Source organism: Cyprinodon variegatus, unplaced genomic scaffold (genome assembly GCF_000732505.1).
Source record: "Cyprinodon variegatus isolate N-32 unplaced genomic scaffold, C_variegatus-1.0 Scaffold202, whole genome shotgun sequence".
Taxonomy (NCBI): Eukaryota; Metazoa; Chordata; class Actinopteri; order Cyprinodontiformes; family Cyprinodontidae; genus Cyprinodon; species Cyprinodon variegatus.
This window is the reverse complement of record NW_015150655.1, coordinates 60,718-83,845: the sequence shown is the minus strand read 5'-3', so window position 1 is coordinate 83,845 and position 23,128 is coordinate 60,718. Positions and strand designations below refer to the sequence as shown.

Below are 23,128 nucleotides of genomic sequence, written 5' to 3'. Positions count from 1 at the left end.
GGATCAGATGTGCAGGAAGTGCCAAACAAGAGAGTGGAAATGAGAAAAGATTTAGGGATCTCTTCAACAGCAGCTATCATGTCCTTTATCCAAACAATTTGGAGCTCAGTAACCACACTGCCAGCCACAGCGTGGTATTCACTCATTTCATGCCTCCAAATTCATTGGTTTGTAAGCAATCAGACGCATTACTAGCGTGGTGTTAGATGTGCAGATGTTTAATCCAGTTGTGGTGATGTAAACGCATTGTCCTGTTGGAGCTAAAATCACTCTGAAAGAGCACAACTGATGTTATTCCACGAGAGTACCATTATACTGAAGGGCAGAAAAATTCTAAACTGAAAACACTTTATGGTTGAGTGACTGTAGAGATTTCATCTGGGAAATTGATTGAGCCCGTTGGAAGTTTGATCTACTTTTGCTTTAATTCCCCTCATTTGACAGCTGTGTTGTTCTTTGTCTCACTCCTTTTTATTTGTTCAGAATCTGGCACATTGAGGAAAACCTTTGAAGAAATTCTCAAGAAATATCTAAAAGATATCAGTGACTGTAATCTTTAGAGTGAGAGTCCTGTTACTCCTGCCATGAATGCAGATCTTTTTGATGAATCAGTTTTGGAATCATCAGTCTTATGTTAAGTTTACACAGCTGGATGCATTTAAAATGATACCATGAATACCCAAAATGTTTTCCTAGATTTAGTTTAAGGCCACTCACAGAGTTTTTAAGACCATATTGTGACATTTTGAATCAGCCACATTGTGCTTAGCCCCTGCAGGGTCTTGGAGATGTCCCTTGGAGCACATTAAGTGTTAGACATTCCTGACAGTTCTAGGAGAGCTCTTCTGTTGTAAGATCACAGTGATTATAATGTGTTGCATAGAGAAACCTTGCAACAGCACGGGCAGCTCGTCAATTCTGTGGCATGCTGCACCTGCCTGGACTGATTATTACCAGCTGTGTACCTAGTAGTTTTGTGTATGTGCGTTGTAACCAACTCTGGTTTCAACAAAACCGTCTCACCAAAAAACATAAATCCAGAAATAACGGCACTCAGGCCAAAAATAGAGATGGTTGGGAGAAATATACAAGAAGTGGTGAAGAGAATCCAGAAGAACTGCAGAGGTAGAGTATATAACCTGTATGGGAGACAGAACCAAGAGTGGAGTAATCAGTTAATTTGGGAGCAGGTGTGGACAGAAACAGCTAGAAGGGAGCTAAGGACAAAGGAAAGTGGCGCTAGGGGTCAAGAAAAAGTAACTGGGGAAAACAGGGTTTATCTGTAACTAGAAAAGAAATTAAATTAGGCAAAAGAGGAATAAAACTAAGGACTGCAAAATAAAAACATAACTTAAAGATAAAGGAAAGAATAATTGAATAAATCTAGACCAATAATACCAAAAAAGGCTGGAAAGAGATAAAAGAAAGGATAAAACTAAGAATTAAAAAAAATGATATAAAGCTTGACAACAACACAGAATAAAAATAGATAAAACATAACTGAAAACCAAAAATGAAAACTTAAACAGTACCAAAAAATGCAGAATTGCAGATCATGACATCAGTATCAGCTGTAGTCTCCATGTATGGAACTCTAGCTGTTGAGAAGTTCGCACACACCTCCAAATTGTGCATATTAGATTTGAAGCTGTTGTAAAACATACATTTTCCATTTTGCATTGGTAATTCTTTTTTCCATGAATAACTTTAGAGCATCTAGTAAAGCATAGCCACATATTCCACATGTTGTTATGGTACAGCCTTATTGTGCTGTCAAAACAATCTTGTTCCTTTAAGTTGGAGGATTTTTGCAATTTTTTAAAAAGACCTCTCCACAAAATACGCCTATTAAACAGGTGCGAGAACATACAGGAGCCCATTTCACCTCCTGCACGCTCCGTTTAAAAGTTGCTGTTCTCATAGCTCATATAAGCTTACTGTGCCGGAACATATTGAACTTACTGTTCAGACAGATGCTTTTTGCTCTCCGTTGGTCACGTAAATCCTCCTCCACTGAGCGATGCCTGCACCATCTGTTATTAGTCACCGCTGTGACAGCAGGCCGCCGTGACAGCAAATCCCACAATGCTTTGCAAGGAGAGGTCTCCGCGCAAAGTATTAGGGATATATCTGCCTCTTCTGAGGCCTTTATTTTCTTCTCATACTTCATACACTTTTTCTCTCACCACACATATACACCTGAAAGGGCTCTTATGCATAAAACAATACCTAAATGGGGACGAGCACGTAGGACGGCCTTACGTAAACATATCACCAGAATGATTGACATTTAGGAGGACCACTTATTTAGATGATCCACCTGGAAATAAAAGATTGTCCTCTATACCTTTAATGTTCTCCGAAAAAATACCCTATAATTAAAATGTAAAAAAAAAGGTTATAACCCAAAGGTTTTTCATTTTTTATTATTGTTGCAAATTTATTAGAATGGCAAACCAAGAAACACATTTGTTTAGGTGTTTACTGCCTTTGAAGGTTGAAATCGAGCTGAAGTTTGTACTGTTTCCACTGATTATACCTGAGATGTTTCTGCATCTTTGCTGGAGTCTACCTTGGAAAAAAAATCTGTTGGTCGGACATGATTAGGAAAGGCACACAGCTCTCTAGATAAGGTCATAACGCAAACTAAGCATGAAGGCAGAGGAATTGGCTGCAGACCTCTGAGACATGATTGCCTTGAGGTACAGGTTGTTATGTTTGGAGGAAACAAGGCATGGCTCATCACTAGTCCAGTACCATCCCTACATATTCTGATGGTGCTTTCTTACTAATGGTAGGACTGAAACTGACAGTGCAGAAGCACTTCACAGTAGCAAGAACGACAGATTGTTAAGCAACATCCAGTCGGGTATGATAATCAATATAAGTAAGGCCATAATCAAGAAGAGGGAAGTGAAGCCCCAGGTTTTGGAGTACTGTAGCGTTTTGATTGCCATTACATACAATTACAAATCGGCACCAGTCCAGCACAAAATAAATGGTTTTAAATCTTCAACATTAGAGACCACAGCACAGGTGTAATCTTGTGTGTAAGTAACAACAGGCATGTAATGTCCTTTGCAAATCCTCAAGCCTGCAGCTCAGACTGCAGAGCTAGGTTTATTAGACATAAGATCACAGCTCTTAGGTATTCCAGAACTTTAAAACAGCATCTGATTCAAGGCACGTGGTAAACATGTATGAAAGTAGCACTGATGCTCTGACACATAAGCCCTGGAGGTAGGAGCAGGGAACATCTGAGCTGGAGAAGGCTGAGCGGAACGGGGAAGATTATACAGAGAGCCTGATTCTCTGTGAGTGACTCTATGAATAAGAATAAGTGAGACAGCTGAAACTAGGAGCAGTGTTGGCTTTTGTGCACATATATACGGTGCACAGCCCTGCATGTGTGATTTCATAAGAAAAAAAGGGAAAGCAGTGTATAGGGTGAAAAATAAAGGTGGCAGAAGGTGAGGATGAAACGGCACAGAGTTGGTGGGGAAGAGAGTGAGGTGCTAATTTTCTGAGGTTGTATAAAACGACGTGTTAGTAACAAGCTGAGCAGCTCTGCAAACTGTTGGGTGTATTGATGTTCGGTTTAGAGAGAGAAGTATAAAAGTGGGAATGCGCTAAGTGGAACGTGGAATGAACACTGGTAGACGGGCCATGTTAAGCCTAGTGGAAAAACATCTCAGTTAACCCTTCAACACTGAATGTCTGAATGAGCCGGCAACATATACGGTGCATGTAGTCATGCGTCATCTTGAGTCGGCTAATTAGATTTGAATGGGTGCCTCCAGAAACACTTTCAATAAAGATGGTCCTTTACAGGAAATCTTTTAGAAAAGGTTTTGTTAAAAAAAATGATAAAACATCTTCCGTTTGTCTTTCAATTTTTAACAGATGATATGATTGAGCTGATTTGATGAAATTACAAAAACAGTTCACAACATCCCCTCTTGAGTGGAAACAAAGCATCACACCCAGAGTAGTGCTTCACGCTGTGAAATTTTGCCACTTGACTGTGTGAGGACATTCACAGAGGCCATGACATTCCGCTTGTGATGTTAACACTCTGAGACTCTGTGTCCATTTGTAGTGTGCTGCTGAGTTATTGAAATTGTCATTTGGATGCAGCTGTGTGCAAGTGCATTTTTGGCTGAATCTGTACATCTCCATGGACACTCAGGTCTTCTTTAGATGTATGCATACATTTATGTCCCTGTTAAAGCAGTCAGGTTTGCAGGGCTCTAACTAAGCCTAGTGTTAAAAACTATTCTTNTATATATATATATATATATATATATATATATATATATATATATATATATATATACTGGATCGAGTCAGAAAAGAATCACATCATTGTCAGGCGGAATCAAATCCATTATTGAAATTTCAATCTATACCAGGCCCCTTTGCTTCCACCTCCCTGGAGATATAGAGACTCAAGGTATAAATTATTTCTATACAGAATGACTGCAAGGTTCGTAAAATGTTCTAATCTGCCAAATCATAGCAGTCTTTTGTATATAGGGGACCAGTTAGACAGATCATTGGATGAAATCACTACCTCATAAAACTGAATGGGGTTTTATAGAGGCAATAGAGGATTATAAAGCTGCTTCCTAATTATAGCCCAAAGAATTGCAACATGTTTAAAGTTCAAATGGTTTTATTGCCAAAGTGTGGTAGTTAATCTACAATCAGCAGTTGTTTCATGATTTTGAAGCTTTCCTTTTTATTTTGTAAATTATTTCTTTAAAGTAAATATTTGATAAAGTACGAAAGTTATTAACAGCAGAAGTAGTAGCATATATCAGCTTAATATCATAGTGCGAAATATGCCAAAAGGATTTAGTGGCATTTTCTCATAAAAAAAAACAACAAAAAAAACATTTTAATGACAACACAAGTCATCCAACTTGCAGTTTATAGTTTTTATTTGTTTTTTTATGGGGAAATATGTGTTTGAAATACGATCATTATCTCCTACCCTACATTTGGGAGCAACAGATGTCACCTATGGTTTGCTGTTTTATTATTTGTCAAGGGTATAAGATTAAAACCTTGCTATTGACCATTATTTGTCCTGCTAAATACATTTTAAATGTTATATGATAATAAAAAAACAAAACAAAACAAAAAAAAAACTTTCTTCCCAGATTATGAAATGTTCATTTTTCCCTAACTTCTGTGCCAGAATGTTTTTGTTCAGGAGTCATGAAAGGTTTTCTTCTCATTCCTCTCTGATGCAGGTTATTTTCACGGACCACAGAAGACGGTCCATCAACACAGCTAAAGTTTACTGATTGTTCTCTTGCTATCAGACAGGAGACCTATTTGATCCTGCATTCTTGCCAGCAGTTCTCAGCATTGCTCCCATTAACTAACTTAATTACATTAGAGGCTGAATAGTATAGGGTCTAAAATTATTTTTACCATCATTTAAAAGGCTTATTACGCCTTGCCAGCATAATTTATTTAGATATTTTAAGGGCTGAGCTGCAACAATGAGCTGATTTGATGCTGACTGGATAATGTTATTAGAGTTAAGATAGTGGTCGTGCTCTTAAAGGGGACTGAGAGGAAGTTATAATGCTGAGAAATAAAGAACTAGCTTCAAAGTTTTGGATATGTTGCCCAAAATACATAATTTCTTAATAAAGTAACTGGATGAAAGCAGAAAAATTGTGCCATATTGTTGTGTCTTTTTTTGTAACAAGGCTGATGTTTTCTGTTGGTGATATCGTAGAGGTGGGCATGGGGTGGTCCGGCCCTAAACCATCCCAGATTATATAAACAGGTGCAGTTTATAAAAAGACAGCTTTGACTTCAAGAAAAAGCAGAGAGTTTGGTATTGAAAATATGTGGGTGGTCAGAGCTCTGTGCCAAACCAAAATCTGTTTCTCTAAAAAGCCGCACCCTTGTGCAACCACAGAAAAAGTGTGACTGTGAATGTTTTTTTTTCAGGAGCGTGGGAGTGGGAGCATCTCCAGGAGGCCTTGGAAGAGAAGCTGAAGAATTCACTAGCTGTGGCTCAACTTATGGAGCGCATACGGTCTCTTCTTAGCAGAGACAGGGTGAGCTCTTTAAAGATGGCTGCTAAATGTTATATTCATATTCACAACCCTTAAAGTCTTCTAATGTTTTCCGATATTCCAAGAAGTTTATAGCATTCTGATAATTAAGGAAAATATATATGGTTTAAATGGTTTTTAAAAATCTATATATATATATATATATATATATATATATATATATATATATATATATATATATATATATATATATATATACATACACAGAAAAGAAAATAGCATAACTATATATATGGCATAACACACACACATATTTATATATATGTTATGCCATATACATAGTTATGCTATTTTCTTTTCTTCCCTTCTTCCTTTGCTGAGGATGTTGCTGTTGACCCTTTACTCAAGAATTTAATAACAGAGACACCAGACAACTTTTATTAGATTTTGTGTTTTTATAAACCCTTCAAGACAAATTCATCACTACTTCCCTTAACAATGTTCTGCTGTGTGACGTTTACATTCTTCTGCTGTGAATTCAGGTCCTTTTGACATCTGCAGCCGTTTAGACTGAAGTCAGACAGCTGTCCTATTCAGTTATCAGTATTAGAGATGACAGCAAAAAAGTCAGATTTCAGGAAAAAAAAGACAGCATCAACACTGATTTAGATCAGTTGTGTGAATGTAGCCCAAGCAACTATAGGTAAACCAATAGTTGCTGTCACTGTGCAGATTAGTTGCCAAAGGAGCCACTTAGTGTCGATTTTGAACAGAAGTCATCACACTCTGCCTCATATCACTGCTTACTGATTGAAGAAAGTGAGTGTATTGTTTTCTGGGCAGGCAGGTGAAGGTTTTATAGGCAGGTTTTATTCTATTCTATTATATTTGTTCTACATCATGTCAACCACCAATGCAGAAAATTTCAGACCTCTAGCTATAACAGTTCCAGAGCTGTGGGGTTTGGAACTTTTGGTGTCAGCTTGGAGCTGCGCGCAATGGCTCCGCCTGCTGGTAAAAACTTTACCGATGGAATTGTAAGCATTCTGAACTATTACCCCCACTTAAAATCCACCGGGTCGCCGGCGACCCTAACCCTTAAGAAGAAAAGCTATAAAATGTGTTGTTTTGCCCAACTTCAAATATAAGAAAAAACAAACGTGCTTAATAATTGACCTAAACATTTGTAACTATTTTTATTTCAAGTAGATTTTAATCAATCAGTAGAGTTAACACTAAAGATTTTGTTAAACTTCCATATGAATCAACAATTTGTACTTACATAGTTTGATGCAGAGGGGATTTTAAGGTTGTGCTGCTGGAGGGTGAACATCCATCCTTCTTTTGGGAAATAACAAGCTTGTGTCATGATGGGTTTTGGTTCCTAGCCCATATGCAGAACACACTCAGAGACAGGGAAAAAGTTCAAAGGTTTAATGAAAAATTAGTTCAATAACAGGTCGGGGGGGGGGGATCAGATCCTTGGCTGGTCACGACTGGGTTTACTGTTCTGGAGTTTGAGCAGAGCGGCAGAGGTGGGGGAACCAGGAGGGTCTAGGGCACAGGTGTCAAACTGGTTCCAGAAAGGGCCGTGTGGCTGCAGGTTTTCTTTCCAACCAAGCAATAACACACCAGACTCCAGTCATCTCATCAGGGGAGTCCAATGTGAACATGATGACTTGATGAGATGAATGGAGTCTGGTGTGCTATTGCTTGGTTGGAAAGAAAACCTGCAGCCACACGGCCCTTTCTGGAACCAGTTTGACACCCCTGGTCTAGAGGCTGTCGGCAGGCTGAGGGCTTGGTGGAGGCTGAGCTTGGTTAAGAGCTTGCAGATCACCAGGTTTGAGTTTCCCTTCCAGATTCTTCAGGAAGCAGGCTGGCAGGTCTTTGACAGGTTTGGTTCTCCAGGGTTCTTCTGAGATCAGACAGACAGATTTCCAACAGAGAAACTCTTCAGGGGTTTCTGGTTTCAGACAGGTTCAACCTGGGAAGCAGAGAAGACAAAATGGATCAGGTTCAGGTTCAGGTCTCGTAGTCAGGAGACTAGACAGACAGGTTGGCTCAGGGTTTGCTGTACCGTGACTGACTAAACACTCTGGCACTGGAGTGGTGTCCTCAGCCCACTTAAGTACTGGTCTCCTGATGATCAGATGAGGAACAGCTGGTGAAGTCAGCTCCAGCTTCAGGAGATCCAATACGCCCTCTGGTGGAGAAAGGTAGACAGAACCCCAGATCCCAACAGTAACACAAAACCTCAGGAAGGGATCCCCGGCGCCCCCTGGTGGGCAAGCCTCAGGATCCCAACAGCTTGTCTGTTCCTACTGAGAAAAAAAATCATCCCCCACAGCATGACGCTGCCTCCGTCTTATATGTTGGAGATGGTTTCTTCAGAGTCTCTTGTTTTCATTCCCACAGCATTTCTCACTATATCGACTGTGTCCCCTGCATGGCTTGAGGTAAACTTTTAACAGTAGTCTTTATATCTTTCTTTCAACTCTTTCTTTCCTCAATAAAGCTCAGATTGGTAGCTTGCAAAGTTGACACTTTTTCTGTTTATAAATCTCTTACCTGAGCTCTGGATCTCTGCCCTCTTGCAGACTCAGGGCCTCTTAATACTCCTTGGCTACTACCGATTGCTTCAATTGGTTATTCTGAAAGACGTGTCTGCTTTCTTTTTACCTCATAGTAATGCACTATTTGTTTTTCCATAGATTAATCTCTCAATAACAAAAAACACTTAAGTTTGCCTTTGTAGTTTGTCACATAATCGACCTGGGCTGCTCAGTGGTGCAGTGGGTAGCACTGCTGCCTTGCACGTAGAAGGTTCTGGGTTCTATTGCCGCGTCTTTCTGCACTAAGTTTGCATGTTCTCCCTGGGCATGCATGGGGTCTATCCGGGTACTCTGGCTTCCTCCCACAGTCCAAAAACATGACTCTTAGGTTAACTGATTTCTCTAAATTCTCCGTAGGTGTGAGTGTGTGCGTAAATGGTTGTTTGTCTTGTGTGTTTGTATGTTGCCCTGCGATGGACTGGCGACCTGTCCAGGGTGTACCCTGCTTCTCGCCAATAGACAGCTGGAGATAGGCACAGCACCCCTCGTAACCCCGCTTGGGATATTTAGATAATTATTGCCTCTAAAAACCTCATAGATATCATGGGAATTATCACAGTATAAACAAAAGATGTTTTCCAAGGAGTAAAAGAAAAACACAAGATCTAGGAGGAAATCATGCAAACATCGATGCTGTTTTCAGGCGGCTGCATCATGTTTGGATTGTCTATATTTAGAAAGCATGAAGTGGCTCTAGATACAATACAGCAGACTTTTAACATTTAGTGGGGAATGAGCATTTGTGACGTGGACAAATCTGACAAGCCTTTCTGGCACACTGAATACGCTCCCAGTCCAGCAGGATGGAACCAGGCCTTCTACCTGAGGCAGCGCTGAGACAAGCTGGCGCACAGTGATGGAAGTGGTCATGTAACGTGATGAGACACCATAATGTCCTGTCATGATTCATGCGCCTTCCTCTGCAAACATCCACATGGCTTTGCTTTAGAAGCTAGTAAAATGTAACTTTAAAACAAGCTTACTGTGGCTTTGGGAAATCAGAGGCCTTGCTTCTGTTGTCTTCTCTGCAGCAGCACAGTGTGAGGATGGGGGTTCTTTGTGCTTCAGTAGACTGATAAAGGTTATGTAATGCTAATAGGAATCCTAATAACTCACAACTGTGAACACATATGTGCACACTGTGATTTTATCCTCTGATATACCACATTTTATTACTTCGTTACTAATAAAATGTGGTATATTGATAAAAGAGAATAAAAGAATAAAAGGTGATTTTATTCTCTAATATACCACATTTTATTAGTAACGAAGTAGAGTGTGTCTGCAGGACTAAACAGGGTGTGTATTTACGAAGAATGTGAAGCGTGTGGTGTTTTTATTTGTTTTTTATAATTAGCTTTTGCAAAATAGGTATTTATAAAATACTGCGAAGAAGAAATCCAATATGAGCCTCCAGATTAAGTTTGCTACTACGCATGTTAACTTTTCTGAAAATGAATGCTAAACACAACCTTCCAACAATAAAACTATGGGGCTTCATGCTGCAGAGCTTCTCCTACTACTCTGCTATGACAGAATGGTTTAAAGCAAATATCTGTTTTAGAATGGACCTGTCAAAGTTCAGACGTATTTGAGATTCTGCAGCAAGCCTTAAGAACTGAACAGAATTACTGAAGTTGAGCTATTTAATGAAAAATAACGGGGAATTTAATCCTTAGATTGGTTTATCAAAACAGATGCTTGCCACACTGTTCAGATTGTTTGTTACAAAACAAATTAATTAAAAATCCTTGGTTTTAGCTTAGAGTTATGTGCTATTTTATGTTTTTAGCATGTACAATTTTTCATGACTTCACTGTTGCATTGTTAAAAAATATGAACAACTTTCTGGGTCATGGAGCGTTTTTGCAAAGCCCCTGATTGCATTAAATAAGCTTAAATGTTTTGTTAATAGTAGGTCTGGGCCCCACTTTTCCTTTTCTGTTGGCCACTTGCCATGACGTCGCTCTTGGCGCTGCAGTAATGCTGTGTTTTATTGTAGCGCTGAGTAAAACTGGCAGAGGGGCCATCTGTATTCTATGAGGAAGACACAAAAGATGCGCAGCATGACAATCTTTTCTTGTAACAAGAAGCTGAAATACAGCAGAGGAATGCTAAAACATGGGGTGTAATTCTTTTGGCTTTCTGCTGTTTGTGTTTGTGCGTAGAGCTCCAGGGACACGCCGAGCGCACGGGCAGCTCAACTTGGACCCCAGACCCTCGTCAACCTCTTTAATTCTCCTCTTTATTCGGACGTCATTTTCATGGTTCAAGGTGGGTGGAGTTGAAATCACAATGTGACAGATACAAGGTCACTCACTGCAGACTGAAATTAATTATTATCTCAGACTCCAGACTAGGTTATTCATTAGGAGGCAAATGAAGGTAAAACTGTTAAAATCAGAGGCTCTTTATCTTTTGACTTCTCACCCAAAAGCTTCTCTCTATTAAACTGAGAAATACAAGCAAAAGACCCCAAAGCATCCCATAATCAATATTTATCTCATAAGGAATGCGGTGAGCTCCTTTAATCTGTGTACCCATGAGCTTTGTTACAATTTTAGAGGTCAAAGCATATTTCATTTAAGAAGGACTCTGTTTTATTAAATAAAGACCCCCTTTAGGCTAAGTGCTGGTAATGATGTTAATATGCACATAATGACTCCCTTGGACTATTTTCCGATCATTTTTCATTTTACTCTAAGGCCAAATAGATTTACTATCATCTTTAATCCTTCGTTCTTCCCAGTCTTTATCTTTCAGGCATTTTTTTGCAAATTAAATTCCAAACCCTAATTATGGTATAATTCAGGAAGCGTGCTGCCGGCCCACCGGGCAGTGCTTGTGGCCCGCTGTGACGTGATGGCGGCCATGTTCAGTGGAAAGTACGCAGAGGCCCGGAGCAGAGTGGTTCCCATCCATGGCGTCTCCTCGGATACCTTCCTGTCTTTCTTGGAGTACCTCTATACTGACTCCTGCTGTCCTGGTGAGCTTACTTCACACATGCGATCCACACGTGTTTAGCTAATCCTGTTTTTGATTTATTTAAACAAATGAAGACGGTGTGGGACTTATGTTTGTGGAGCTTTTAAACTTTCCTTTAAATAACCTTGAGACTTATTAAGAGTTAGAAGAACAATATAGAAAAAAAGACAGAATCTTAAACTGCATACAGTCTTGAAAATAAACCCAATGTCTTTTATTTCAATTGAAGATTTTACTGGAGACAATTTGACAGAGATCTGAACAAGTGGTCCAGGGTGCTCTTTGGTTCAGCCCTCAGGCTTTAAAGGTCATAGGTCATGAGACTGACATAGCCATGGAGAGAGGATGTTTGTTTTTGTCCATGTTGATCATATGCTATCATCCTCTTGAAAGAATAAAGATAATAATGTGGAAAAGCCAGCATACTTTATTTTGAAAGAGCTCATGATGCCTTTAATGTTAGAGAAACAGGTCAACTAAACTAACCAGCGGGCATCAAGCTATTCTCCAAATATTTGTCATCTTCATATATTTATACATTTAACCAAAGCTCTTTCAGTTTGATTTAATGTCCAAGTAGAAATCATCGTGTTTATACTTGCAGTGTAACAAGGTGTGAGATGACACTCTCTGCTTTAGTTCTCCAGCATCCAGCTATGTGCTGTGGCATAAAGTTTGGCTTGGACCTCAGGTTGCCTTGTTTGGGAAAGTTCAGGTTGCAAACATTTTAATTGTAATTATGAAAGGATGAGCAGTTATTTTCTTGTCAGACTGCTCTGAATGAATATTTTCTAAATATTAGTTTTTTCCCATTTTGAAGAATATCTATGGTGCACTCGTGTCATGTTATATTCATTCTTTATGAGAAAAGAGTTGAACTCTTTGCATTTAACCCATCCCCTTGGGGAGCAGTGGGGCTGCCATCGCGTGGCGCTCGGGGAGCAGTGTGGGGTTAAGGGTCTTGCTCAGAGACCCAGAGTGACAGTCTGCGGGAGTGGGGCTCAAACTCGGAACCTCAGGATTCCAAGCTTTATGCCCTGACCACTAGGCCGCCACTCCCCTACTGTATTTTAGCTTAAAAATGCTCTCATAAATTAATGTTTCATTTTATAAAAAAAAAATAAATAAAAGAAATTCTGTGTTTCCACTGTGGGGTAACTATACTGCAGATAGAAGCCAGAAAGCAACAGAGCGATGCGTGGAAGCGTTTTCACCCAGCCTTCAGTCCCAACTTAAGCCTAAAACAAAGGCACAGATGAATGGTCTTATCATCCATCTGTGAGACGTGTTGCCAGTTTCACTCTTTAGAGACACTTGGAAAACAGCAGAGAGCTTTAAATTCAATTATATTCAGGAGGAGATCACTGGTGCCAAGTCTAAGCCCCACACATGTTGTTTTCCTTTGCAGAGCATTTAGCTGATTAATCACTTGTTGTGGCAATGAGCAAATTAAATACATATAGCATATAAATCATTACAATGAGTTAAATTTACTTCAAAATTGTTTTAAAACGTATGCAAACTTTTCCCTCTAGTGAAGGGACCTTAAACCTGCATCTGCCAAGCTGCAAATGACTGAACCTTTTACGACTGTTAATATATATTTATTAAGCACCCACTGACTCAAAATATAGATTAAACAAACTGCCAAAATGATTTTGGCAGTTTTTTCTGTTTTTATTTCTTGGAATAATTTCTTGGAACTTCCATACAGGAAAATTAGTAATATATTTTTAGGTTTTCCTTATTGCTATTGAATTGGAAACTGTGCTTTTTTTTCATAACTTTCTAAAGATATCATCTCATAGATATAAAACTTTATTCATATGCTTTTAGAGAAAGAACTGTTTTTTTTTTTTTTTTTTACACCTATAAATGTAAATGAAATTTAGGTTCTTTACAAGTGTAGAAAATGTAAAAAAAAATAGAACTTTTTTTCTTAAGGTGAAATATATGATTTAAGCTGAGGGGGGGGAAACAGCTCTTTGGAGACGGACTCCAGCCGTAGTTAAAAGTAGCGTTGTACCAATCAGGATACTATGGTTGATTTCTGATATTCTGTTTACTAAGAGCTTTAAAGTACAGATCCCAGTTCCTTTTAAAATTTCTAATATCAGAATATATATTGACGTTCGTGACCTAAGAGGTAATTAAACTTTTTGTTCTAACTATTAAAAGAAATATTCTGTAACTGTTGACTCAAGCATCAGCTCTATTTGAGATATATTAAATGATTCAGATAAATATAGGAGCGCTTGGGGCTTTTTGTTTCTGCCATTGACAAAAACTCACCTATGTAACTCGAAAGGGTTGGATCCTTCTCTAAATGAGTCATGTAACCTAAAGCAGTGGTGTCCGTCTGAGCTCCCCAAATAACCCTAAAAAGTTGCTTTTAGGTGATCTGATCATACATATTTTTTGGTTCTCAGACTTAGGATTTAATCTAGAGGTTACTGTGTATGTTTTGTCTTTATATGTAATTCCGTGACTTCTCGATCTGCTAGTCTGCTATCAGAAACACAGAGGGAGACGGCTTCTTTTTAGGACAGTGCTTTGTTACAACTTCATCTGGACGTTGCAGGTCTAGCATCCCTGGTGGCTGAAGTTACACCGTGCCATTCAAATTAAAAGGGAAAACAATCAAAACGGTGTTAACCATAATTAGCACAGTAATGCAGAAAGCATTAATTACCTTTTTAATTACCGATTGGAATATGATTGGATTTTTTGGGTTTGGATATGTAACTGGGCCCTAATGAAATTGATCAGTTTCCGATTAACAGCCATATTTCTCAGTGAACCTTAAGTGATACGAACATGATGAAGTCTTAATGAATGGCAGCACTTTACACTAGTGTCTGAAGCTGCACTGATTTGTCTTTGGGTGATGTGATAAAAAAAGCAACATTGCAACTTTGTGCTCTTCTAAAATCACACTAGCACCAAGCGCATATTTCAGCGGTTAACTGGTGAAAATAAGCAATGAAAAAGCCAGTATTTATTCGTAAATGTATTCCTAAAAATAGCACAATAAAAAGCTTCAGCTTTCTATCCACTTATGACCAGCAGGACATAAAACCCTAAGAAGGAGCTGCAGAAGCTGCAGTAACCCTTTACTAAACTTACATAAGACCCCCAGCACTCAAGGTCAGCACAAGGTAACTCTATGAGTATCAGTGACAAGCGGTTTGCTATAAAACACCAAGGCCGGTGTAGAATTTCACCTCAATAACTTGTTCTTAACGTATAAAAGGGGGCGTTCCTGATGCTCGTTTAAGCAATTGTGCAGCCAGGCGTGGCAAAGCTTTCTGTATTTGCTGCGGCTGAGCCGATGGTGCAGCAGCAGCATGTCTGAGGAAGGTAGAGAGAGAGAGGCAGTGTTTGCATGATGCGACAAAGGCCACTAAACACGGGGTTTAACTTAACAGCAATTATCAGGCTGTATTGGTGTTTCAATGGATCTTTGATATTTTCGAATAGATAAAAAAAAAAAAAAAATGTGTCTTTGCTTGCTGCCTGTTGCATTTTTTCATGTGATAACAGAAAGGTAGCTGTGGAACATAGGTTGTTTGCCTCATTGCTAATAGATTTCTGTGTGATAAATTCTTGGATTTTTCACATGGTTATAAACAGGTTTAAAACTGGTTACCATCGACAACAGGAACTTTTCATTTATTCTGGACATTTTATAACTCCTGATAAACAGCAAACAGCTTCAATGATATTTAGAAACAAGAATCCGGTTTCAGGGTTTGAATTTATTGTAGATGTTCTGTCAATTCAGTCAATTCAGTTTATTTCTATAGCGCCAATTCACAACACACGTCATCTCAAGGCTCTTTACAGTTCACCAGATCATAAAATCAAATTGATTCAAAGTTTTCTATCTAAGGAAAACCAGTCGATTGCATCGACTCTTTCACTCAAAGGCAATCCCTCACACTAAGCATGCTTGTAGCAACAGTGGAGAGGAAAAACTCCATTTAACAGGAAGAAACCTCCAGCAGAACCAGGCTCAGTGTGAGCGGCCATCTGCTGAGGCTGACTGGGGTTCAAGGAGACAGAAGCAGAGATACAGAAAATACTCAGAGCTGAAATTAATGCATTTCATACTCACTACTGATGTTTTCATTTTATGTTATGTTTTTACTATACTGACACCAATCCTTGTAGAATTGTGTGCAGTTTCAAAACAACATGTGTAAAATAAAACATACAAAATACCTGTCAGGATTTAAAATACATAAAAGCTGTATATTATAATGGGATCTGCTTTTACTATAGAAAAATTATTAGCAGTGCTATATATGCTAATGCCCCAAACCATACTGTCCCTATTGTAAACAGGAAGCTAACTTTGAAGGTAATAGTGACCCAAACTCTGTAAGAGGGGTAAAGACGTTTGGTTCAGAGGCAGATTGCTAACTTAAAATTGCTGCCTTGCCTTGCTTTATACATGCTTTCTAAGTAACCATAAAAGTTGGGTCTTGTCTCCACTGTCGCTGTATGTTGCCTTATGATGTCATAGATGTATTCTTTGTGATTTATGTAGCTGAACTAAATCACTGAAGATTCTTTCAGACATCTCACCTTTTCACGCTCTCTACAGCTCACTTTCTTGGAGCACAAGTGAGGGGAGGTGGGCATAAGTGACAGCAGTAACAAAATTAGCAATAGTTATGTTTTGCTCGGATTTGATATTTCAAATAAAAATAATCAGATATCATCAAAAAGTGGTCTTGAGACTAAAAGCGGTCAGTACTATCGCAATGCTGGCTTGATGTTTGATCACTCTCTTTATTGAAATTTTGGGCTTTCTTCATACAAAATGTGCCACTCGATGACAAAACACTAGCCTGTGTGAAGGAGGTTTTCAGATCAAATATGACTTTATTAAACATGGTGGTGGCAGCATCATGCCTTCCACTAATGCTGAAATATTAAATAAAGTAGGTGGAATAATGAGGGGAATTTTTTTTAACCAAATTGTTTATTTTCTAATAAAATCAACAGGTAGAATGCTGTCCAACATAACAATGATCAGAAACACGTAAAAGCACATTTTGAAATTAAAAAACAACAACAAAAAAAAAACAGGCAGGTATCAAGCTATAAAAAGGCCTGTTTCAGAAAGATATAAAATGGTAAAAATCGAGGCTTCAAACTAGGATCGCTCTGAGAAAACCAACTCTTTTATTAAGGACTAGTTCTGATGACTCTTTTTTTTACTGATTGTGTTTTGTTTTTTTCTAACTTTCTGCTTTAATACCAGTGAGATGTGAGACAGTGCTGTGTGTGTCTGTGTCCAGCCAGTGTGCTGCAAGCCATGGCCGTGCTGGTCTGCGCTGAGATGTACCAGGTGAAACGGCTGCAGCATCTGTGTGAGGTGTGCGTGTGTGCATACCTGCAGAGCATGCCCAGCAGAGAGCTGTCATCGACTGGGATCAGCGTGGTTCGACTTCTACGTAGAGCAAAGGTCAGTGCTGCCAAACAGCTTAAGCAGGGTTTAAAGGAAGCTAAATAGAGAAATTAGCATAAAATGTAAATGCTTTGTTGATTTTCTTTGATTCTTAGTGTCACAACGCTGAGCAGCTGTATATCTGGCTCCTCCACTTTATCGCCAACAACTACCTGATCTTTAGTCATAAACCTGACTTCCTGGAGCTCTCAGGTCAGTGGGATGTTTTTAAACTAATAGTTTTGACCAGAAAAGACCAGCCAGGCATGTCCTCGGCAAAATGCACAAGGTTTCAAAGTTGAATCAATTATTTATATCCTTCCTCAATTGTAGAAACCCTGGAAGAGATGCTTCCGTTGGGAATGTCAGAGTTAAAGTCACCCAACGTAAAATACTGTACTGTAATTTAGGCGATATATTTAAAAAAGAAATTTAATCACCTGAAATAAAAACCATCAGTTCTTAACTTCTGCTTTAATAAATATCAAAGTATCTTCTTAAAGCTTTAGAATCCATTTTCAAGAATTAAATATTTCTTTAGAACAAACAAAGTTCCTAGTAACTGTAGATTAATATATATCCTTAAATTAATTGAGTTAATTGTAACAAATTAAGAGAAATTTTGCTGAATTTTAAGACCAGCATCCCTTTTTTATTATAGATGTCAAATCTTATTTATGTAACTGAATACCAATATTTGTTTTAACATTTAGCATTTATGTATTCAGTTATGTTTATATCTGAGAGATAATTTCTCACATTAAACATCAATTTGATTTCAACATAGTTTTGGTATTCTATGTCAAATTAAATAATTTCCATTTACTGCAGGATTAGCAATTGCTTATTTCAAAAGTCTTTATAGGATACATTTTGAAATAAAGGTGTGACTCCTTTTAGATGCCAAAAAGAAAAGAAACACACCCTACCTGGGCAGGACGCACCTTTACCACAGGGAAAATTGAGTGTCCAGTTGTGATCGAACCATTTCATGTTTTGTGGAACATATAAAAAAAACCAACCAGCTAAAGTATTTGTTTTCCAAAAACGAACAAAAAATAAAACCTCAAATCCGAAGGAAGATGTGAAGGAACCAAAAATAAAGCCAACACCACAAGAACTTCCACGTATAGTTCGTCTGATTGGCTGCTTTTGGTCCTTTCTTTAAAGGAACATTACAAATTTACCTAGCAACAGCAAAGCACATAAAGAAAAACACAGACATTGCAAAGCAGAAGCTGTTTTATTGTGTTCATTCAGTCACACAGGACTCATTCATGCTACTGGACGGGTACACTCTCATCCTGGTTTGTTAGTGGAAAAAAATTCTTAGAGATTTCATGGTTTTTGGCTTTCATCATGGTAGCAAACTAAGCAGTAAGTAACACTAATGTATCTTGAGAGTGTGTGTAAACATCTCTAATGGTCCTCAGGATGTGGTCGTGTTTTTTTTGTTCAGAGCAGGCAAACAATTATTTTCCCTTTTTTCCCCCCTAAATCTTTGTTTCCTCCAGAGGAGGAGCGTGAGCAGGTGGAGAGGCTACGCTGGCCATCCAGGGGATACTTGCAGGAGCTCAGCGAGTATCAGCAGCGACGACGCAAACTTCGGAAGTCCCGCTGCCTAGTCATGTGACCACATCTGGAGGCCTCCTCCCTGCAGAGATGGAGAAAGGAGTGGGATGGAGAAAAGGAAACAAGGGAGGGAACCACACAAGGAAGAAGGTTTTTTAGGGAAACAATGGTTTGACTTTAATTCTGGAGAAGAAGACTTCAGAGACTAATACAAAAAAAAACAACTTTGGAGCAGCTGATCAACTGGGAGGAAGGTCTCCAATTCCTCCTCCCTGCCTATAGACTACTGCAACACAGGCAATACAGAACAACTGAACCTTAAAAACTAATGATTTAAAAAACGACCGTCTGACCTCTGCTTGGAGGCTCTGTGATAGATTATATTTTCTACTGACAGGTCTGGCAATACTTTGGGCTTCAAAGAGAACATGGAGGATGGTGTGAAATATCCAAGCATCGATTGGAAAAACAAACCAGCATCATGTGATTGAAGCTCGACTCTTATGGGAATTCAGGTTGGGGGAGGGGAAAAAAAAAACAAACAAAAAAAACATCAGGAAGTGGCTGATCTGTTTGCTAAATCTGGTCGGTATGGAAACGGGCCAAATGTAACATTATCAGGACCATAATAATCGGTGGTAAACATCGCCTTGAAAAAGTGTTAAACTTTTTACATTTTGTCGCATTTAGACCACAAACCCTACATTTATTTTAATGGTATTTTATGTTACTGATAAGGAAAACTGTGGGCAGAGGCGTAGAGAGGAAGAAAGTAGAGAAAGAAATTGTTTTTTTAAATTCAGTTTCCTACCTTTTGTTCTCCAACAAGCTCAAGCTTGACCGAAGCAGACAAAAAGAATTAGTTTTAGTTATAATAGTTTTAATTTCCTACCACTGCTTTACTATCAAGTTTGGACATTATAGTTTGACTTTATTCTCTTCCCGTCAACAGATTCTCCTACCTGAGCAGCTTCTCTAAATCAAGCTCTCTTTGGTTTAGGTTGTCAGCCATGTCTTAGTTAGTCTGCAGCTTTGCTATATAAAAAGCTCAGCAGGACAGCTTGCCATATTGTTTTAAACATCTCCAAAACATTCTCCCTGCCCCGTCTGGTGTGTTCCTTTGTCTTTCTGATCTCGTTTCATCACAGATGTTCTTTTCCTTGGCTTTCTGCAGGGGAAAGTTAATAATTGGTCTCTTTGGGTGTTTTTTTTCCTTTCTAATTATGCCTGATTTTGTTTTCTATCACATAAAATCCAAATAAAATATAAAGTTTGTGGTTATAAAGAGACAAAATGTGAAAGAACTGTTGCATCCCTGTCCTGATGGATTGGAATGATCACCATGTGAACATCCAGCATTTTTTTTAAAGCAAAAAAACACATCCGACGTCTCAATCAGCTCCTTAGAGAGAGCGACTGAGATAAGGACAGTGATCAGAGCTGAGGCCAATCAGAACGCAGCTTGTTGCAACCGCTCTTATTTTCTATCCATAAAATACAAGAAGATCGGTTTAACTTTTGATGCGGACCGATTTAACTGCAATTATGTCCAATATCATTGCCTTGTCTTTAATTGTCTGATTTTGAGATAACTTTCATCATCTTGTTAGATACAGTACATTTTGATCATAGCTTGCACTAAAAAAAAAAGAAATCCTTTAAACAGATATATAAAGGCGCTAATCCAATTACATGTGGTCTATGCACCAAATCTAGACATGAATTACTATATTTTCTACATTTTTATTCAAATCTGTTTAGCTTTAGTTTTATACAGTGTTTTGGTGCATTGAAAACAAGGGTTCTTATCTGGAGAATTTTGACTGGTGTAAAAACCTACATTAAGGGATTAAGAAGCAAACACCTTGATCATAAGTTAATACAGGAAAAACCTTGCTGCCTCTAGATTTATTTTATCCTCTTTATTTCATTATCTTTTCTCTTTAGATTGTTTTTAATCATAATAGGATTATGATTTATGGTGCTGCAATAATTTTGTAAACTATACAATGTTTTTTTTTAAAGTTAGGTAGAGACAATGTGGATACACCAATTTACAGTCTGACTTTTCACTGCTATTTACAAATGTGCTGCAAGAAGTGAAGTATGTCAAACAAGAAACAGAGACTTTTTAAAGCTTTTTATTTTTGCCATTGATTAAAATCGATGTAAAATAATTATTCAAATCATCTGTGGCATAGTTGGAATCCAGTTCTAGCGAGTAGTTGTGCAGAAATGTAGCTGAAATCTGTGTATTACTGTCAGTCCAGATGCTAATGGTGGGGGGATTTGGCTGTGAATGGGGGCTTTAGGGTGGGCACCCATTACACCTAAAGGTGTTCTGCAGCCAAACTCAGAATCTGAAAAGAAATCCTCATGGAAATCTGAATTTGTTAGTAAATAGCAGGTAAAATTATGGACTGTGAAACCAAGAGGAAACCAATGGGCTCACCAGTCTCTGCTGGGCCTGAGCTGGGCAGACTGTAGATAACATAGTATCTGACTTTAAATAAAGATTTGTTATAGAATGAACAAATGGCTGCTTTTTTGGACCAAAGTTAGATTCTGTTTTCTTGGATTAATCCTCCCGCGTTCCTGTAGCAGCTGCTGAAAACAGACCATTGTTTACTTGTTTCCCTTTTATGCAAAGTGTCACGGCTTACACTGTGCTTAAAGGTAAAAAGTCTAGTTTATATCGACATCGTTTACCACAAATAAACCAAAGAATACTGCTTTGCAGTACATTTGCAACAGTTTGCATTAAATCTGATAAAAACAGAGTAATTATTGATTTAATTTGTTTAATATTTTATATTTTAACAGGTTAAATCCTCTTCAGCACATACACCATCTGTTGCATTTTTTTTTTTTAAACATCCCTCTGCTACTTCAAATTATAGCACCCAGTTTATGTTGTGTTTTAACCATAAACACACAACTTGATGGGAAGTTTGCAAGTCTTACGTAAATGAGGAAGTAATGGGGCTGTGGAAGTTATGACAAGAAAGGGCAAAATTTCAAGATCGAATGAGAAAAGGTGGAAAACATACTGAATGCGAAGAGAGGAATACAATATGAACATCGGCGTTCACTAAAGCAAGAGCTAAAGCTGCCAAAGTGATGGATAACATGAAAAAAAAAAAAAAAAACATGAAATGGGACTGAGTATTAGATTTTGACCAAAAAAAGCTTAATGTGAAGGCAGATGAAAGATGCTATAAGTTCAGAGTTGTTTACCTTGAAAGTCTGGAGCAGATCACTGAAGGGCCCCTATGGACTCCAGCATCCCTTTCAGCTTTCCACTTTGGTGCAGCGCCTGCACATCACTTCCACCTCCCACACACTCCTCCCCGATGAAAACCCGTGGGACCTGAAGTTTGGATCCGCATGTGAAAAACAAGGAGTGGAGAATATGAAGCCACATTTAACTTCACTGTTGCATGCATTTCATAAAAGAAGTCCAGGAAATACATTCATTATCTCCTCCAGGAGCATATCAAACTAAAACTGCACATATTACAAACATTGTTGGAACTGTTACTTCATTGCCTTTTAGCTCAGCTGATTAAAAATGGTTATCCACAACATTTATTTCATTTAGGGTATTAATCTACCAATAGTCTTTAAAATAAAAAGGTATGAGGTAATCTCTTGAATACCTCTGTGACAAAGCTTTCAAAATGTCTTCAGAAATGCTGAGCCAAGCTGAACTGATGAAACTGAAACTTTTCATTATAGTATTTACAAGTATTACTGCAATTACATGATTTTAAATAGTATGAAGCCCTGCTTCCAACAAATTGATGAAGGCCAAAATTCCTTTTTACAGTGAAGGCTACAGCCTTTTTTTTTTTTTTTTTTTTTTTAAGGGAATCTGCAATAGGGAAGAAAAGTGAATTAGTGGGATTTGATACAAAAAGTTCCATGATTAAAAATATGTACAAATTTATGCTTAAAAACCTGGAATTCAAAGCAAACAAAGGGAGCCGCACCAAACGTTTGGAGTAAAGAAAATAATTAACTACAGATAAGAGGCTGTTTGGGGGAAACACCCGATAAGAAGGAGGTAATTAGTAAATAATCAAATGGAAATGTGTTGTTTTTTTGAACAGAATGACTAAGCGGGGGGGTTTACCGTCCGGGCTCCGGTGATTTCCAGGAAATAGTCCTGCAGGCTGTTCATGTCGTTGCGTCCACTGATATCAATACTCAACAGATGTCCAGGCTTGAACGGGTACTTGGACAAAATGTCCTCAGCCATGACGCAGTAGGGACACGATGGTTTCTGGAAGACCACCACTTTGTCCCCTTTGATCTGAGCCTTCACGAACTGCTGCGCCATCTTACCTCGCTCGTGTGAACTTCTCGGAGTGTGGATGGGCGTTCAATGACGTCACGGAGAGGCAAGACGATCTGCCTTCTGAGCATTTAAAAGATACAGCAATTTAAAGATACAG

General features: G+C 38.5%; 2 protein-coding genes across 2 annotated transcripts in view; one reads left to right on the top strand and one right to left on the bottom strand.

The window, feature by feature from the left end:
- The window catches only part of rhobtb3 (Rho-related BTB domain containing 3), a 41,033-nt gene extending 21,469 nt beyond the window's left edge, over nucleotides 1-19,564 (top strand). Inside the window, exons 8-13 of the mRNA XM_015379892.1 lie at nucleotides 5,974-6,083; nucleotides 10,825-10,930; nucleotides 11,469-11,642; nucleotides 16,951-17,117; nucleotides 17,216-17,312; nucleotides 18,614-19,564. Coding sequence (XP_015235378.1) covers nucleotides 5,974-6,083; nucleotides 10,825-10,930; nucleotides 11,469-11,642; nucleotides 16,951-17,117; nucleotides 17,216-17,312; nucleotides 18,614-18,732 — 773 coding nt within the window. The 3' untranslated portion in view covers nucleotides 18,733-19,564. The remainder of the gene's footprint in view (nucleotides 1-5,973; nucleotides 6,084-10,824; nucleotides 10,931-11,468; nucleotides 11,643-16,950; nucleotides 17,118-17,215; nucleotides 17,313-18,613) is intronic.
- On the bottom strand, nucleotides 18,324-23,060 carry glrx (glutaredoxin). Its single transcript, XM_015379891.1, has 3 exons — nucleotides 22,807-23,060; nucleotides 21,909-22,041; nucleotides 18,324-18,753 (listed from the first exon to the last, which is right to left on the bottom strand). Exons 1-2 carry the CDS (start codon nucleotides 23,011-23,013, stop codon nucleotides 21,928-21,930), a joined length of 321 nt encoding a protein of 106 aa, XP_015235377.1. The 5' UTR covers nucleotides 23,014-23,060; the 3' UTR covers nucleotides 18,324-18,753; nucleotides 21,909-21,927.
- Between the last annotated feature and the right edge of the window lie 68 nt (nucleotides 23,061-23,128).

What these genes read in the sequence shown, in the direction of transcription:
- glrx (XM_015379891.1), bottom strand. Translation starts at nt 23,013, where the DNA reads ATGGCGCAGCAGTTCGTGAAGGCTCAGATCAAAGGGGACAAAGTGGTG. An exon ending in AAATCACCGGAGCCCGGACG is followed by an intron (nt 22,042 to 22,806) that starts GTAAACCCCCCC and finishes TCCAAACTTCAG; the next exon opens with GTCCCACGGGTTTTCATCGG.